Source organism: Monodon monoceros, unplaced genomic scaffold (genome assembly GCF_005190385.1).
Source record: "Monodon monoceros isolate NGI ecotype Baffin Bay Population unplaced genomic scaffold, NGI_Narwhal_1 Super_Scaffold_12, whole genome shotgun sequence".
NCBI lineage: Eukaryota > Metazoa > Chordata > Mammalia > Artiodactyla > Monodontidae > Monodon > Monodon monoceros.
The window spans coordinates 168722005-168740316 of NW_021703768.1; the positions used below are offsets into that span (position 1 = coordinate 168722005).

At 48.9% G+C, this 18312-nt stretch overlaps 2 protein-coding genes across 16 annotated transcripts in view; both read left to right on the forward strand.

The window, feature by feature from the left end:
* CALR3 (calreticulin 3) overlaps positions 1 to 4137 on the forward strand; it is a 31548-nt gene extending 27411 nt beyond the window's left edge. For 2 of the 4 annotated variants that reach the window (XM_029219084.1, XM_029219082.1), the window contains one exon: positions 3681 to 4137. In XM_029219084.1, the coding sequence (XP_029074917.1) occupies positions 3681 to 3824 (144 nt within the window). In that variant the 3' untranslated portion in view covers positions 3825 to 4137. The remainder of the gene's footprint in view (positions 1 to 3680) is intronic. The other 2 variants (XM_029219081.1, XM_029219080.1) reach the window with 2 other exon arrangements.
* Positions 4138 to 8926: 4789 nt separating this feature from the next.
* The window catches only part of EPS15L1 (epidermal growth factor receptor pathway substrate 15 like 1), a 101641-nt gene continuing 92255 nt past the window's right edge, over positions 8927 to 18312 (forward strand). For 11 of the 12 annotated variants that reach the window (XR_003792535.1, XM_029215735.1, XM_029215727.1 and 8 more), the window contains exon 1: positions 8927 to 9013. Coding sequence is in view for 11 of the 12 variants with exons in the window: in XM_029215735.1 (XP_029071568.1) it covers positions 8981 to 9013 (33 nt within the window). In the remaining variant the exon portion in view is untranslated. The remainder of the gene's footprint in view (positions 9014 to 18312) is intronic. The other variant, XM_029215730.1, reaches the window with a different exon arrangement.

An 18312-nucleotide genomic window follows, 5' to 3' on the forward strand; every position in this document is an offset into this window, starting at 1 on the left:
AGTTTGTGGCCTCATGGATAAAGCTGTTCCCATCATTCCTGTACATGTCTTTCAATGGACACATGCCCAGGAGTGGACAGGCTGGGTCACCAGTTCTTACACAAACGTTTTCAGTGTGTCATCCTGTTTACATTCCCTTCCTCATCGTCGAGAATTTCAATTGTGTCGCATCTTTGGCCATGCTAGGTATTACTGTCTGTTGTTGTTGATGAGTCAGTTTTATTGAGGTATAATTTACATACTGTGAAATGTACAGTTCTATGAATTCTGACAAACACATATAGTTATGAAACCACCACTAAAAATCAAGATGTACAACAGTTTCACCACCCCAAAAAGTCTCCTTGTAACCAAGCCCTCCCCTACTCCAGCAATCACTGATCTGATATCCGTCCTTATAGTATTTTTGAAGTATAGTTGATTTACAACGTTGTGTTAGTTTCAGGTGTACAGCAAAGTGATTTAGTTATAAATGTATATTCTTTTTCAGATTCAGAATATATATATACTTTTTCAGATTCTTTTCCATTATAGGTTATTGCAAGATATTGAATATAGTTCCCTGTGCTATACAGTAGGTCCTTGTTGTTTATGTCCCTATAGTTTTGCCTTTTCCAGAATGTCATATAAATGGAATCATATAGTATGGAGTCTTTTTGAGCCTGCTTCTCACACCAAGCGTAGTGTCTCCAAGATTCCTCCGTGTTGCTGAGGTTCACTCAGTAGTTTGTATCTTCTTATTACTGAGTAGTTTATCTGCTTACCAGCTGATGGACATTTGAGTTGTTTCCAATTTTTTTTCTTTTTTTTTTTTGGCTGCACCACGGGGCATGCGGAATCTTTGTTCCCTGACCAGGGATCGAAGCCGCACCTCCTGCAGTGGCAGCAGTGGAGTCCTAATCACTGTACCACCAGGGAAGTCCCAGGGGTGTTTTCAGTTTTTAACAGTATGACCAAAGCTGCTATCAATGTCGTGTATAGTTTTTTTGTGTGGACGCGTGCTTTTATTTTTCTTGGGTAAATACCCAGGAGGGGGTTGCTGAGTTGTATGGTGTATCTTTAACTCTATGAGAAATTGCCAACCTGTTTCCAGAGGGGCTGCACTGTTTTTCAGTCTCCCCAGTCTCACCAGCACTGGGGACTGTGGGTTTCTAGAGGTGTGTAGTGGTATCTCTGATTTTGTTTGCATTTCCCTGATGACGAATGAAGGTGGGTACTGTTTCATGGCTTTTGTGGCCATTTGGAGATCCTTTTCTGTGAAATACCTGTGTTTTAAGATGTAAGTTTTGTTATTATTCAGATACGGTGAGGCCAGCAGATCAGGAGATGACCTCCATCAAAAAGATGGTTTATTTTACTCACAGATCCCCAGAGGAGGGGCCACGCCATGCCATTCAGGGCCACATGGGGAAGCACCAGGTTTGGTCAGGAGGCAGAGGGAGAGTGTGAAAGATGTAGGCAAAAAACTTTGTTTTGGTTTTTTGCAGGAAGGAACAGATGAAGCTGGATAAGCAGGCTTAGGATTGGCTAGTTTTAAGAATTTCAGTGGGCCCTGGGGTACTAGTTGTCTAGTACCTGGCTGTGGGATAATTAAGGCAAGGAGAAATCAGCCCTGAATTGAGCCCAGTAGTGGAGGTCGTTAGGGATGTGGGTCAGCAAGGCCCCAGATATCAAAGCAAGAGAAACATATGGTTGATACAGCCTGTTTATGTCGCTTGCCCACTTTCGCATTGGGTTATTTGACCTTTTCTTATTTAGTTGTAGGTGTTCTTTATATATTCTGTCAAATTCTTTGTCAGATAAGTGCATTGTAAGTGTCCTTGACCACTCTGTGCTTTGCCTTTCTATTCCCTCAAGTGTGAAGCACTCCTGTATTTTTTTTTTTTTAGTGTGTATTTTGAGGCCCCTATCCTGAGAAACCAACTTAAAAACTTAGCTCTGCCTTCACATGAAGAAGATAAAATATCTTCCATCAGTACAAATTCATTTATAACTCTTTGGAGCTAGAGTATTGACACTAAAATGTATGCTTTTAACGGGCATAAACATTTTGTTTCTCATGTTGCTAAGCGCCAATAACTAAATGGTGGCGCCACTCACCCATAAGGAGAGAGTGGTCAGTGTCTTCTGGGAGTGCCATGACTGAGAGAGAAAGGTCTTAGAGGACCCTCCACACTGTTTTAGCCAGAAACTTTGGGTTGTTAAATTGCATGCCGGTGAGTTAAAATTAAGGGTGATACACAAAACATCTTACTGCTTTTAATCGAAATCTCCTCATTCCTTTATTTCCACTGATAAGGCATCTTCCATGTCATGTCCGTCACACTGGAACCAACTGCAAATCAGGTGCTTAAAATTTGAGGGCTTCCCTGGTGGTGCCGTGGTTGAGAGTCCGCCTGCCAATGCAGAGGACACGGGTTTGTGCCCCGGTCCAGGAAGATCCCACATGCCACAGAGCGGCTGGGCCCGTGAGCCATGGCCGCTGAGCCTGCGCGTCCGGAGCCTGTGCTCCGCAATGGGAGAGGCCACAACAGTGAGAGGCCCGCGTACCGCAAAAAAAAAAAAAAAAAAAAAAAAAAATTGAACATTTTAAGGTATTTCAGGGGGAAATTTCCCCTCCACTGATGAAAGGTGGTTATCACTAAGTGATTTTCTCATGAGTCCTTTCTTCTGTTTTCCTTTTTAAAAAATTATTTATTTATTTATTTTGGCTGCACCGTGTCTTAGTTGTGGCAGGCAGGCTTCTTAGTTGTGGCATGCATGCGGGATCTAATTCCCCGACCAGGGATCGAACCCCAGGCCCCCTGAACTGGAAGCGCAGAGTCTTACCCACTGGACCACCAGGAACGTCCCGAGCCATTTCTTCTTGAATCTGATTTCTGCAGCAAAGCCTTCCTAAACTCTTTTTTCAGGAATGACTATGGGAAATTTCTTGACGTGTCTTCACTCATGTAACTCTTCTTTTAATCACACGTGTCTGGAATTGCTCATTCAGGCTCTGAGTCCTCTTCTCATTACTCATTCACTTGTCAGCTGGTTGAAGGACCGGCCCAGGTGCTCTGGGAATAGAAGAAGGAGGGTGTATTCATTTCCTGGGGCTGCCATAACAAATCACCACAAACTTGCTGGCTTAAAACATCACAAATGTATTCTCTCCAATTCTGGAGGCCAGAATTCCAAAATCAGTATCAATAGGCTGAAATCAAGGCATCAGCAGGGCCTTGCTCCCTCTAAAGGCTCTAGGGGAGAACACTTACTTCGCCTCTTGCAGCTTCTGATGGGTCCTGGTGCTCCTTGGTTTGTGGCCGCACCCTTCTAATCTTTGCTCCCATCTTCACATGTCCTTCTCCTCTTCTGTCTCTGTTTGTGTCAAATCTCCCTCTGCCCCTCTCTTATGAGAACATTATGATAGAATTTAACATCCACCTGATAATTCAGTAGAAATTCTTCATCTCAACATGCTTAATTTAATCACATCTGCAAAGACCCTTTCCCCATAGGTATAAGGTTACATTTACAGGTTCCAGGAATTGGGACCTGATTACTGGGGGGTTCTTTTTCAGCCGACCCCCAGCTGGTGTGGAGGCTTCTAGAAGGCAGGGGCAGGCTGCATGATGACACCCAATCAGCCCACAGGAAGCATAATCCCCAGCTGCCGGGGTCTTTGTTTCTTTCTCCAGGGCCCAGAAAGGGAGATGGATGCCATACAGGCCAAGGAAGAAGAGAAGAAGGCCCGAGAGGAAGATGAGGACGAGCAGACGATGGGCAGGTTTGGTGGGAGAGAAAATATCTTCAAAGAATTCCACAAGAGGAATGAACTTTAATCATCCCCACCCCAGATAAAGATGACTGGTAAAACCTTGTTTCTACTTTAATCAACACTTAAAAGCTCAAATGTCTACATACGTGGTCATTTGTCTAATTTTCTTTGAAAAATTCTCCCATGCTTCTCGGTGGGATCGGTCTGGTTTTCCCCGAGCACCTTCCACCCCCTCCTCCCTTACCCCAGGTACCCAGAGACGTTTCCTTTGGACAAACCGAAGTGCTGGAGGAAGCCCGAGGCCAGTGAGAGTCTGGCCAAAAACACAATGCTCTTTTCTTAATCCCCCAAGTGTTTTATAAATAAAAGGTGGTAAAACTTACCTTGAAAAAGGAGAAATGATGCTTTATTTCTTTGGGTTGTAAGTTACTAATAGCTTATGTGAAACTTTTCCAGTATGGAATCTTTATGCAGCATCGTTGGCGTGGAAAGGTGCACGCTGCTTATTCTGGAGAACCCAGGCCTTGTGCACAGATGTTTAACATTCCATAAAGGAGCTTTTTCCCCCACTCTGTGACCCACTTCCATGGCCGTTAGTTCTCTGTAAGACAGAGGAATGAAATTCATTCTCTCAACTGAAAATAGTGATTACTTCGCAGCTAAATTCTTTTCCTTAAATCAAATGACTTGCTTAAAAAAAAAAAAAAGCCACACATAGCAGCCTTCTGTTTTGAAGAGCTCTGTTTTCACGCAGAAATTTGTGTTGGAAATAATCAAATTTAGGACATCATGTTACAAATGAGCCAAATAAAATCGGAAATTATATAGAACGTATTGATAGATGATCAGTGTGAAAAGTCTGGCCAGGAAGTGAAGGTCTGGCAAATTTTGTTCTGGCTTTCGTTGAAGTTGGCAGACCTTCGACCTTGAACTTTTTCAAGGTCCTTCAATTTTTTCAGCTGACAGTCACATTGGTCTTCCCAGTTTATCGGGGGTTATCAGTCTCAGAAGCTAAAGACTCACTCCCTGGAAGTGCAGGGGTGGGATTCAAACACTGCCCACCTTTTAAATCTCTGAACAAGGGGAGAAGTTAATGAGGGAAGAAGCAGTGCTAGACCTCGAGAGAAAATGCTGGAAACAATTGTACAAAATGGGTCAGACCAGCTCAGACCCTGCAGAACTCATCTTCCGCAGCAGTGCTGTCCTGGAGAACTTTCCTCATCTGTGCTGGCAATACAGTAGCCACTGGCCACATGTGAGGCCTTGACATGTGGCTGGTGGGACTGAAGAATGAATTTTATTTTTAGTTAATAAACTTCGTTTTCTAGAGCAGTTTTAGATTCCCAGCAAAACTGAGCAGAAAGTAGAGAGAGTTCCCATATACTGTCTATCCTCACACCCTCACACCCTCCCTTACAAATGACATCCCACACCACGGTGGTATGTTTGTCACAACTGATTGATGTGTCACACGGACACATCATTATCGCCCAGAGTCTGTACTGTGCATTAGGGTTCACTCTTGGTGTTGTGCCTTCTATGGAGGAACGAATTTTTAATCTTATTTTATTGTAACATTTATTATTTTTTCTTCCAGTTTTATTGATATATAATTGACATACAGCACTATGTAAGTTTAAGGTGTACAGCATAATGATTTGACTTACATACATCATGAACTGATGACCACAATGAGTTTAGTGAACGTCCATCATCTCATATAGATAAAAAATTAAAGACATAGAAAGAATATATGTTTTCCTTTTACTGAGAACTCTTAGGATTTACTCCCAACAATTTTCATTGTAACATACAACAGTCTTAATTATATTTATCATGTTGTACATCATATCCCTAGTACTTATTTATCTTATAACTGGAAGTTTGTACCTTTTGACTGCCTTCATCCAATTCCCCCCTATTCCCACCTCCTGCCTCTGGTAATGACAAATCTGATCTCTTTTTCTATGAGTTTGTTTCTTTTTGAAGTATAATTGGTCTACAACACTATGTTAGTTCCTGTTCCACAACATAGTGATTTGATATTTCTATACATTTCAAAATGAGAAATAAAGTCTTTACAGACGTAATCAAGTGATAATGACATCATTAAGGTGGGTCCTGATCCGATATGACTGGTATCCTTATAAGTGGGAAATTTGGACACAGAGACAGACATGTACAGAGGGAAGACCATGTAAAGATCCAGGGTGACACCATCTTCAAGCCAAGAAACACTGGAGGCTACCAGAAGCTTGGAAAGGGGCATGGAACAGATCCTCCCTTACAGAATTGTAACTGATTTAAATTTAAACTTACATTGCCATATGTGGCGAGGGGCCACTGTGTTGGACGGTGCAGCTTTAGACTCTGGGGAGAGAGGCCCCACAATGGCTGATTACTGCCCAGGGTGGGGGGCACAGTAGTAGAGGGAGTTCCAGGCCACTCTGCTGCTGGCCAGGTGAGACTCTCACCATTGAGCCTCTGGTTCCAGTCAAGACACGATAGTCTCCGTGGTTTTTGTTGCCCCTGTAGACTCTCGACAGCGAGGCTGGAAGCCTGCACAATTTTCCTAGACAACCTTGCCCATTAGTGCCCCATCACGTTCTGTGAGAAGGACATCAGAAGACGGGCAAAGAGGGGAAGCCATTTTTTCCAGGCTCCTGCCGGCACCTTAGGCAGTGGGGACAATAGTGGTGACTTTAGCAACAATGGCAGAAGCAGTGGTGGCCAGTGAGGACCGGTATCTGGGTTCCTGCTCAGGGCCCAGTGGTTGTGGGTTTGGGGTAACACCCTTTCCCTTTTGACTTTTAGTCCTAAAGAGGCTAGCAGCTTCCTACTGTTACTAATCTTAGGTAACCTTGTATTTCTCCTCTGTTTTCCCAATGCTTTTGCACTCAGTCTCCTGTTACAAATTGTCCTCTGTTTGAAATATCTAGGATGACTTCTCTTTTCCTTATGGAACATGGACCAATAAAGCACCCAAGGCAGCTAAAAGCCTCCATCACCCCCACCAGGACCACCACTGCATCTTTCCAGCTGTCCCACTTGCTTCCATCCATCCCCTCTCCATCCACTTTGCCTACCTTATCCAGAGCTGCTGTTCTAGAGCAGCTGTTCATGTTCAAAACCCTCTGGTGAGGGACTCCCTGGTGGACCCATGGTTAAGACTCTGCTCTCCCAATGCAGGGGCCCTGGGTTCAATCTCTGGTTGGGGGACTAAGATCCTGCATGCCGCACGGTGTGGCAAAAAAAAAAAAAAATCTTAAAAAAAACACACCCTCTGGTGGCCTCTCATTTCTCTTTGCACAGGGAACTGAGGAGCAAAGGAGCACCATGAGGCTGAAAACTTGGAGCTCGGAGAGCAAGGTGGTCTCAAGATGAGGCTGGATCACATGTGGTCTTATTTTATTGCTCTTCACACAGGGCTCTCCAATCAGACCATATGTAATCCAGCCTCATTTCAAGACCCTCTGTCTTGCTGTCTGAGTTCCAGAGCCTCAGTCTCAAAGTGCCTCTTCGCTACTCAGCTTCTTCTGCTTGTGATGGTTCCGAGGCCCCACCGTCGCTGCAGTCAGGCTCAACCTTCAAGTGTCACACCATTGGACTACTCTGGAGCACTTATCACTGGTTATCTATTTCCTCATGTGATTTTTAAAAATCAATTATTTTTTTGGCTGCGTTGGGTTTTCGTTGCTGCGCGTAGGCTTTCTCTAGTTGCAGCGAGCGGGGGCTACTCTTCGTTGCGGTGCGCCAGCTTCTCACTGCAGTGGCTTCTCTTGTTGCGGAGCATGGGCTCTAGGCACGCGGGCTTCAGTAGTTGTGGCACACAGGCTCAGTAGTTGTGGCACATGGCTTAGTTGCTCCACGGCATGTGGGATCTTTCCCGGACCAGGGCTTGAACTCATGTCCCCTGCATTGGCAGGAGGATCCTTAACCACTGTGCCACCAGGGAAGTTCCTCCTCATGGGATTTTTTCATGTCTGTTTCCTTCCTCTAGACCTGTGGTTCTCACAATGGGGGGCCTGGGGACCAGCAGCCTCAGCACCTCCCGGGGATTTGTTAGAAATGCAAAAATCTCAGGCCTCACCCAGATCTGTAAACCAGAATCTGGAAACCTAGTCTACTTAACAAGTCTGGGTAGCTCCAGGGTGAGACCTGTTTGTGTAGAGTGTGTGTCTGCCTGGCCCACAAATGGAACACCTGTACTCAATGAGCATTTGATGGTGAATGGTTGTTGAATGAATCACAAAGCACACTGTGCTCATTTGAAGGGCACGAGGTATGTCAAGTCACTGAAGACACTGGAGCAAGCAGCTGTGAGACTCCAGAGGGGAGGAGGTGGACAGGAAGCTGTGCCCTCACTACCCCAAGATCGCACAGCCTTCCAGCTTGTCTGCCTGAGAAGTGCCACCATCACAGGACACCAAGTAAGGGGAAGCTGACCCGTGCTGAAGAAACCTTGTGCCACTGTGGCCAGCTACTCAGCAGGACCTTCCTTCCTCATCCTTTTAGTGGAAACCGGCCACAGATGAGTGGGTGTCTATAGTAAAAAGAAGGCAAAACATGTCTAAACAAATAAATGTGCCTCCATAATGGTCCTCCAGCAAACACCAGGTGCCTGCTCTGTGCAGGGCTCAGCGTGAGGCATAGAGGTGGAACAATAGCAAACACATATTACCATTCCCTCTTTTCGGAAGAGGGGATTGGGGGCGCAGAGAGGCTACTTAAATGACTTGCCAAGATCACACAGCAAGAAAGTGGCCACACACACACACAGCTATCCTAGGAACAGGGCGCCTTGCTGGGCAGGGTGAGGGTCCCGACCCTCTGCCAGGCGGGCGACGGCCTCTGCATAGTGCTTTTGCCAGGCGCACGGCAATGGGAACAGCATCCCTAGAAAGAGGGCCCATCATCGGCTAGGACCCGGAGGGGTAAGGAACCTTGGCAGACGAGCCAAGGAATTGGGAAGGAGGTGGTGAAGGAGCGCGTGAACCACTCTGCAGAGGTCCCGGGCCCCGCCCCCTCCAGCTGGGGCTAGGCGCGCGCGGCCCCGCCCTCAACCCCCTCCCCTTCAGGCTCCGCTGAGCTTGCGCGGCCCTGCTTCGGCCCCGCCCTCTCCCGAGCCGGGCTGCGCGCGCACCGCCCCCCCCTCGCACCAGTGCGCACGCGCGGCCCCGCCCTGTTCCCCCGGCGCTCGGAGCCCGAGTCCGCGGGAAGATGGCGGCCCCGCTCATCCCCCTCTCCCAGCAGGTACGGGCTGGCTAGGAGGGCGGGCGGCCGCCGCCCGTACGGGGCGCGAGGCGGACGCTGCGGGGAGGCCTAAGCGCGAGGAGGCCCAGCTGGGCGGCGGCGGCTCGCGCTGAGGGGCCCCGGCGGAGGGCGGGCGTGTGGTCCTGAAGGTGACAGGCCGGTCCGGCCTTCGGCCTCCCGCACCAGAGCGACCCTCTGCGGGCGGCGACCCCGCAGTCGGGGCCGCAGCGCGTGTCTGTTCCACCCGGGGCCCGGCGTTCTCTGCAGCTTCCAGGCCGGGTGATGCACGGTAGCATTGGACTGCCTTTCGGGGAGGTGGGCCAGGGGAGCAAGCATTTCTGCGGGTGCGGCAGCCTCGCGGGTCTTTGTCTCCTGCCGGGTCCCAACGCCGGGGCGGCAGTGTCCCCGCCGCGGCGGAGGGCAGAGCCCCGCCGGAGCCAGGACCTGCCAGCAGTGCGATCCCGGACTCTTCTCTTCTTCCGCTGGGAGCTGCTTCCGCCACCCCTACGCCGTGAAGGGGGTCGCAAGTCTCCGGGCGCCTTGCGGTGCCCTCAGATCAGCCAGATGCTCTTACTAAGGGGCAGTATCAGTGGCGCGACACAGACGTGCAAAAAAGAGCCATGCGCAGGCAACCCTGCCTTCTGGGAGCGACGTTCATTCATTTATCCATCCGTCAAATGTGCGTCGGGCCAGGTGCTGGGAGCGCAGCAGTCACCCAGACCAACAAGGTTGCTGCTGTCCTGGAGGCGACACTCTCGTGGGAACTAGAAACTACCTGTGTCCTGCTAGTAACAGCTGCTTTTATTTGCTGAATATCTGTGTTGTACCAAGCACCGTATTATACGCACTTTGCCAGAATTATCTAGCACAGCATTGGGATTGAGAGTGAGGACACAGGGTCACAGCATCTTGCGTTCAGATCTTGACTCCAAGGCTTACTTCTCTGACTGTCCTTGGACGAAGCTCTTAGCCTCTCTATGCCCCAGCCACCTCATTTGGAAAATGGGAATATAAAAAAAGTATTGGGGTTAGGTGAAGATTAAGCATGTAAAGCACTTAGAACAGTGCTTGGCACATCGGACTCACTCACTGATTCTGTAATTATAACCATTATTTAATTCTCTGGCAGATTTGGGCATTTGGAAATAGAGATTACAGCTGTGAGAATGCCAAACCGCAGGAGAGCTGTTAGGCAGGTTGACATGACTGGTCAGCTGATCCAAGGAGAGAGACAGTGCATACTTGCTAAATATTGCCAGAACTAGCCAATTTGTAACACTGTCACTAAATTAAAAGCATTAGAGACCAGTGGTTATGAATTAACAGATATGAAAGTGCTCTGTAAACTATTAAGTGCCCTACAGATGTTGGGTATTATTATTGATAGGCAGTTGCTACCTTTTAGGGTATGGTGGGGTGTGTGTGTGTGTGTGTGTGTGTGTGTGTGTGTGTGTGAAACAGGCTTAGGCTCATTTAATGAGGAAGCGCCCCTGGTTTTTAAAACTTCCTATCCACTTTCGGCACCTGCCTTAATTTGAACTTTTTTTAAAATTAATTAATTAATTTTTTGGGCTGCGTTTGGTCTTCATTGCTGCGCGTGGGCTTTCTCTAGTTGTCGCGAGTGGGGGCTACTCTTTGTTGCGGTGCACGGCCTTCTCATTGTGGTGGCTTCTCGTTGTGGAGCACAGGCTCTAGGCGCGTGGGCTCCAGTAGCTGTGACACACGAGCTCTCGAGCTCAGGCTCAGTAGTTGTGGCGCACAGGCTTAGTTGCTCCGTGGCATGTGGGATATTCCCGGACCAGGGCTCGAACCCGTGTCTCCTGCATTGGCAGGCGGATTCTTAACCCCTGCGCCACCAGAGAAGCCCTTAATTTGAACTTTGATGACAATAGCTAAGGTTAATTGAGTGCTTTAGAGTTTATTAAGTGCTTATCCACACAACGAAGAGAGGGGATTCTTACTTCTTACGTTACTGATGAAGGATTAGCTTTAGAGGAAGGCAGTGGTTTGCTGCTGTGAAGTAAGGTGTGAAAACCTGAATCAGGTCATGTGATTCATCTGCTTAGCACCTTTTAGAATAAAATCCCAATCCCTCCCCAGGAATCCCTGCTGGTCAGGTGCCTGCCAGCCTCCCCTGCTTTTTTCTCACCCTGGCACCCACACTGCAGCCATACTTGCGGCTTTTCTGTTCTGCTCGTAGTTTAAGCTCTGTCTGTCCTTATGATGTCCCATGGGCTGTTCCTCCTTCTTGAAGTGCTCATCCCTATTTCTTACCTTCATGGTGCCAGTGCCTGGCTCCTTTCAGGTGGCAGCTCAAATGTCATTCTCCCCAGAGGCCTTTGCTGGTTACCTGTTGTAAGTCCCCCTCCCCTAGCACTGTGCCTCCGCCACACCACCCGTCAGCACCAGTCATGGTCCACAGATGTCTGTGGGTCTCTTTGCTGTCTGTGTCCCCATTAGACCAGACATAGATCTCTTGCTCAGCGCTCCTGACTCTGTGCTCAGCACCCAGGGGGTGTCAGGTAAACCCATGAAGCAGGGACCAGCGAGTTGCATCACCCAGCACCCTTCACAGGTGGCTTTTCTTCCCTCCATGTGGCCTGGGGTCTGGGCCCTTGGGGGTGGGAGCATATTCGAACGAGGAGCTCGACAGCCTGAATCCCCTGGTCTCTGACAAGTTCAGGTCATTGACTGGTGTGCTTTTTCCTTTTCCTTTGTTGAATGATGGCATGGCCAGGCTTCCTTCCTTGGGTAATTATGTCAACATTTAACACCTGTTAAGTGAAGCACTGCGCCACATGTTCCTGTCGACCCAGGTGTGAGGCACAGACCTATCAGGCGCTTCCAGTCTAGCTGAGGCTAACACGAGTTCAGTTCAGTCTAACACGAGTTCACAGTTATTACAGGGGAAGCATGCATATAATTCCAGGATAATTTCTGGTTGGGGTCACTAGGGGAGCCCCCTGGAGCAGGAGGCCGTGGTCCGGTTGGATTGAGGTGTAGGGCACACTTGGAATGTGGATGGCCAGCTGAGGGTGAGTGAAGTGGGTAGCCAGTGGGATTGTGGAGGGTGGGGTGTTTTTCCTCTGCCTCCAGCCCTGTCTGCGTTTTTCCCATCAGCATGTTTCCTGGTCTGCTCCCTACTCTGCCATATCTGTGATGTCCCCTCCCCATGCAGTCTCCTCTGACCCTGAATATAAATCTTGTCAATTTGAAGAGTAGGTAGTTCTCCCTCTAGAAGTGATTTTTTCCTCCATCAATGTCTCATTGATTTATGTTTCTCCCAGCGCCCCCCTTCACCTCTCCTCTTTAATTGCGGCCCACCCTGGAAATGCACCTGTGTCCCTTACCCCCTTTGTACCCCCTTGTGCTCTTGTAGGCAAGGTCACCAGTAACCTACAAGAGCACACGGTGGTCCTTAACCCCAGTGGCCTGTCCTTGGGACTGGTCCTCCTTGAGCCCTGCAACACTTGTCCGTCACTGTAGCCTGCCCTCAGCCTTTACTGTCTCTCTTCTCCCAAATTTCAGCCTCTCCTGTTTGCATCCTTTCTTTCTGTTTGTTCCTGCCTCTGGTGCAGAGCACTCTAACACTGCCTCCCAACCCTCCCCACCCCGCAATGGCTAGAACCTCATGCTGTGACCTCCTGCTGCATCCTGCCTGCCCCAGAGGCCTCTTTGGTGGTGTCTTCCTTCAGCCCCATCTGAACGGAAGTTCTCCCTCCTGTACCTTCTGTGGGTCCCTTGCGTGGCCACCAGACCCAGGGAACAATGGTAATGGGAGGAGAGTGTCAGGCTCAGTGACAATGAGAGTCTGCCCGGTGCCCAAGGAGCTCCTTCTTCCTTCCTCCCCACTTAGTCATATGCTTCTTTTTAATGGGTACCACTGTTTTAAGAGTGTTTTATTCCCATTTTTCAAACGGGAAACTGAGACCCAGAGAAATTAAGTAACTTGCTGAAGTCCCATAGCTGGTGGGTGCAGAGCTGGGGTTGACCCACATCTGTCTGCCTGCAGAGCCCTGCTCTTTCCGCTCTTCTAGGCAGCCTGCTGGCCCACAGCAGCACCAGGCAAATGTGTCTGGAATGAAGACTCAGTGCTTGGGACACTTGTTTGTCCTTTTGTCCCTTGTTTTTTCCTCCAAAATAACTGCTAGTTTCTGTGTCTTACTAGAATGTTAATGCAGTATAAATTGGGGTGGTGGTGGTAGTCAGGTTTTATTTATTTATTTTTATTTTTTAATTAATTCTTATTGGAGTATAGTTGCTTTACAATGTTGTGAGAGCCAGGTTTTAGAGTAAATTTGGCTCACCCTGTAAGATCCAGAGTTCCCTGGCTGTCTCTGTCTTACTGACCTGCCTCAACCTGGTTTTTGTTGACTACGTGGCTCCCGGTAAAGCACGAACATGTAAGTTTTGCCTCTTCTGCCCCAACTTTGAGCTTTAAAACAACTTTCCCCTGCCTGGTTCTTAATCCTGATCAGTTGATCGGGGAAGCAAGGGACTGTCTTTGATCAGATGTATTGGATAGAGCGTCCACTCTCTGATGCCTCAGGCTGTGCCGACAGCCCCGGCCACCGGTGGTGAGAGGCACCTCGTCAGCCCCACTCCAGGGCTGCTGTCCACTTTGACCTGAACTGAGCAGCCAGCACTCACTCGGAAAGCTACTCGATATTCTTCCTCGGGACGGTGCTCTTGGAGCCCCATTATCATTTGAGGCCCCTTCAGCGTGCCTGTTTTTCAATGTTAGGGTTCCCAGATATTCTTTCAGTGACCTCAGTTATGCAGTACTTTCTGCACCTCAGTTTCCCCATCTGCAAATTGGGAATAATACTCTATACCTGTTTTATCTGTCTTACAACAGTGGAGTGTCAGAATCCCTCAGGGTGATAGACGTGTGCGCAAAGTGCTTTCATTTGTGTAGCACACTGTTTGTTCAGGCATTTACTGGGCATCTTCTCTTGGCTGGTGCTTTCTGGGCAGCAGGATGTACCAGCAAACCTGAAGACCATCCTGCCCCAGGGAGCTGAGGTTCTAAGGAGAGGGCGCAGACGTACAGAAATGAACAAACACGTACACAGTATAGTGATGCCATCTGCGCTGTGAGAAGTGTAAAGCTGAGGAGGGCACAGTCAGATGCGGAGGTCTGGGAAGGCCTGGAGTCCACACAGGCTCCAAGGACTGAGTAGGAAAGGCGTTTGGATGGCTCAGATTATCCTCCCAGTCACCCTGGTCAGTCATCCTCGCTTTATATAAAGGGGTAAACTGAGGCCCAGAGACCTTATGTCACTTGCCAAAGGTGGCACCCAGCAAGCTCACGCTGACACGGCTCTTCTGACCCCCGTCCTGGGTTCTGCGTTGCACTGCAGTTTCCTGTCTTGGAATTTTTTTTTTTTTTTAAGCTGCCAAGCGTTATGGTAGTGTGAGGTCTCATTTGTTTTTAAACAGTGGTCCTGCTACTTCATCATTAGGTTCTATGGAGTCTGGTGGAGAGAAGATCACTTGTTTACATTTTTATTTTATTATTTTTTAATGGGGAGGGGGAGATGGAAAGACCTGCTTGTCGTCTTTATGAGGGATCAGCAGGCTTCCCTGCTGCAGTGGTTACTCAGTGCTTCCAGAGGCTGATGGAGGAAAGAGTGGGCCATACCCAGCCCCCAGGGAGAGTGCACTCTGCTCAGGCTGGGGAGGCTCAGGTCCGAGCTGGAGGAGGGCCGGGTGACTTGCTTGCACTTGGGTGTGTTGGAGACGCTTGCCTGGAGGAGAAGGGGCATTTGGACTGGGCTGTGGAGATCCTGGGAAGGGAGGGAGGCATGGCATTTCTGACAGAGGCAGAGCAGAATGAGCGAAAGCCAAGAAACTGGAACTCCAGCTCAAAGGGCCGAATGTGAGGCCGGGGATGGGACTTTGGGGTACATGTCCCTCTTTTAACTAGGGTGACTTAGGGTTGAAGGGAAGAAGGTGGCATGGTAAAATGGGACACAGGAGTCTGTGCCTGGCCTACAAATTGGCCTGAGACAAAAGGGCCTGACAGGGTGTCTGCTTGTCCAGAGAGTAGCTGACGCAGACGTGGGGGAGGAAAGGAGATCTGCCGGCTCTGTGGCCCAAAGGCTGCTCCTGCGTGGAGTGCTTTGCCCGCCACAGCAGTCTTACTGCTACAGGCTGATGGGGGGGGGGGGGCGAAGTAGAGGTTACAGATGACCGCAAACAGCCGTCTCCTCAGATTGCCGCCCGGTTCTGCCTGATGAGTGGGATTGTTGTAGTTCTTGATAGCAGAATCGATTTACTGACTGTGTTCTGGACTGCCTGATAGAGAGTTGGTTCTCCTCCTTTTGTACATACTGGCTGAAAGCAGGGAAAGGTGGTGCCTAGCCGTCACTGTCTATGGACTGGATCAGGCCTCTGCCCCACCCAGCTCATGGCACCCCTGTATCCTGCACCTCCCAGACCTGTTGCTCTGCCCTGCAGCCCCTAGGCCCTTCTTTCAGTTGCTTGCATATTCTCTCTTGCCTCAGGGCCTTTGCACATGGTATTCATGGCCTCTCTGGATTGTTCTTTCCCCCACTTCATCTCCGGTTAATCCCTACTCCTCTTCATGTCTCAGCTGCCACATCACTTCCGTGACAGCCTGGCCCAGCTTTTCTATTACTGCCTTTGGGGATACTCTGTACTTTTCCACATACCAGTTTGTAATTTTCTATTGGTGGGAGTATTTGATTGATGGTCTTTCTCTCCCACTACCTAGACCATGTCAACAAAGGCAGGGGCTGTGCAGGTTTTAATTTGACCTCGTACCCTAGGTGCTAGGAGTCATCTGTTGAACTAAAGGCTGACGGGTAGGGCAGGTCCACTTTATGAGAGGCAGTTAGGAGCTCTGGCAGTTCTTGAGGAGTGAAGTGACACGTTTAGATTGTCTGACTGCTTATACAGGGAATGCCCAGAGCTGGGTACTAGCTCAGAGACATTTGCTGTGCTACAGTCCTGAAGTGGTACAGAGCAACCTGGCCTGAGGTTTCTGGAAGAGCAGAACGGCTGATGATCAAAGGAATATGTGGATTGGCTACCAGTACAGGGATCCTCTGAGTGGGGGCAGGAAGCAGGAGGAAGAAGCAGGTGTGGTGTGGGCAGCCAGCAGGACAAGACAAGCCTTTGTGGGAGCCAGGTGGGTGGCACCAGGTGGTGGCTGTGTCAGTTGAGACCAGACCTTCATCACCTTTGCAACAGGCCCTCCAGGCTGGGCCAGACCCCACATTGAGGCACAGCCCATCTCCTGGGGACACCCCCCACCCCGCAATGTTACATTTACTGAGCACCTACTTTGTGCTGGCTCAGACCCAAGATAAATAAAGCTGAACACCTGCCCTTCAGATGGCTGAACTGGAGCCGGGCTTCCAGGCACGGATAATCCGGACACCCTGTGGCGGACATCCTTGTGGAGGTCTGGTGGCAGCCCGCAGAAGTGGAATGAATTGCTTCCACTGGGCTGGACATAGGAGAGGAGGAAGAGGAGACTGGCATCTCCCTTTTTCTTTTCCCTCCTCTGTTCCAGTAGGACCGGAGGAAGCAGAGGTGTGCAGCCTTTCAGTCTGGCTGCTTGCCCCTCCACCCCCATCTTTACAGTTTGCCCCTCCTATCCGCTCTGCCCAGTCAAAGCCCCCGTTCCCAGACTCTGGTCACCTGGGGTGTCCCAGAGTGGTGTTGCGGAGAGATTTGGGGCATAGGTCTTGCATGCAAGTAAGGGAGTGTGGTTGGATACCCACTTTGTGCCCATTCACCACTGACTCCCTGTCAGGGAGGTGTCATTGTCATCATTCTTGTGCTTATTTCTGAACAAGAAAACTGAAAAGGGAGAGAGGTAAAATGCCTGGTGTCAGACCTCCTGGGGAGGTGGGGTGTCTGGGTTGGCCCACAGATCTAAAACTCCCGTGGATGCCATGTTGTGGGCTCCTGGGAGGGCAGGAGCAGCTCTATCCCTGCTGTGTCCCAGCATCTGAAGCAGGCAGGTGATCGTCACCTGTTGATTGATTGCTGCGTGCTCTGAATAGCAGCCAGGAGCGCAGTCTCTCTCTAGCTGCTCTTGTTGGTAGTCGATTGGTGGGAACATTTTGTATTTTATGTCTTGGGTGAAGAAACAGGCATGTACGTACTCTACTGGTGACGAAAGTCAGGGCACCCCCCTCACCCCTGGGCCAGCATCCTGATGGCCAGGCCCCCACCCCTCCCCAGGATTCCCGATGCCTCTTCACTTCTGCTGTGAGAGGGTGTGAGAAGGGGTTCTCTGATTTACTCGTGACAGTAACAAGCATCCCTGTTGATCCATAGAAGATTGGCTTTTCTTAACCCACACAGGATGGGCTTTTCAACTTTACATTTCCAGTGGAGAAACAAAACTATCTTCTTTCAGGCTGTTTTTAAAGAGGAAAGATTAAACAAGAAAAAAAACTTGACAGTGAGGCCCTCTTTAGGAGACTGCTTAACAAGGACTCTGAAGTTTTGGGGATGGATTAGCCCTCTAAATTCCCCCACACCCGAGAAACGGCACTATTGGAGGTCCCAGAACCCTATAGATTTTGGTATGTGTGATCACAGATGTTTCTCCCTTTGGGTGTCTTCTTTGATAAAGATTAGGGCGGCTTCTGTGCCCTCAGTGCACCCCTACATCCATTTTGAACATTTTGAACACTACCTCTATGGAGAAGAGGGTTCCCAAAGGGATGAGCTGATACCCATGCTGCCTAGTGGGTCGGGCAATCCTGTGGGTCACTGTGGTGCTCACACATCAGGCCATGGAATCAGCATTTTATTTCAGGCCAAGTTTTTAGTTATTGGCATTTGACTTTTTGATTTTTTTGTTGCCTTTTTGCCACTGGAAAATATTCTTTAATTCACAACCCTGTAAGTGGGTTTTTATAGGTATGTACTTAGCCTACTATGTGTGAAATTGTATGTTTAAAAAAAACAACCACTGAGACTAAGAGAACTGGTAAAGACTGTTCTGTCCTGGTGTCGGGAGCAGCTCAGCCAACTAGTTGAGTGAGAAAATGAGTATGATATGTACTATAGAGTGTTCAACATTTGGTGAAATATTTTATTGTTTGGTAAAAAGATAATTTGTCACAGCCAGCTGTAAGGATGACAATTCTTTGTAGATAAAACCTGTTCTTCTGTCTCAGTACCAATAATAACAACCACCACAAAAATAGTTACAACAACTGCTTCCCTTTGAAGCGTGTGCTTTACCTACATATTCTTTTTTTTTTTTGAGTGTATGATTTTTTTTATATACTGGAGTATAATTGCTTCAC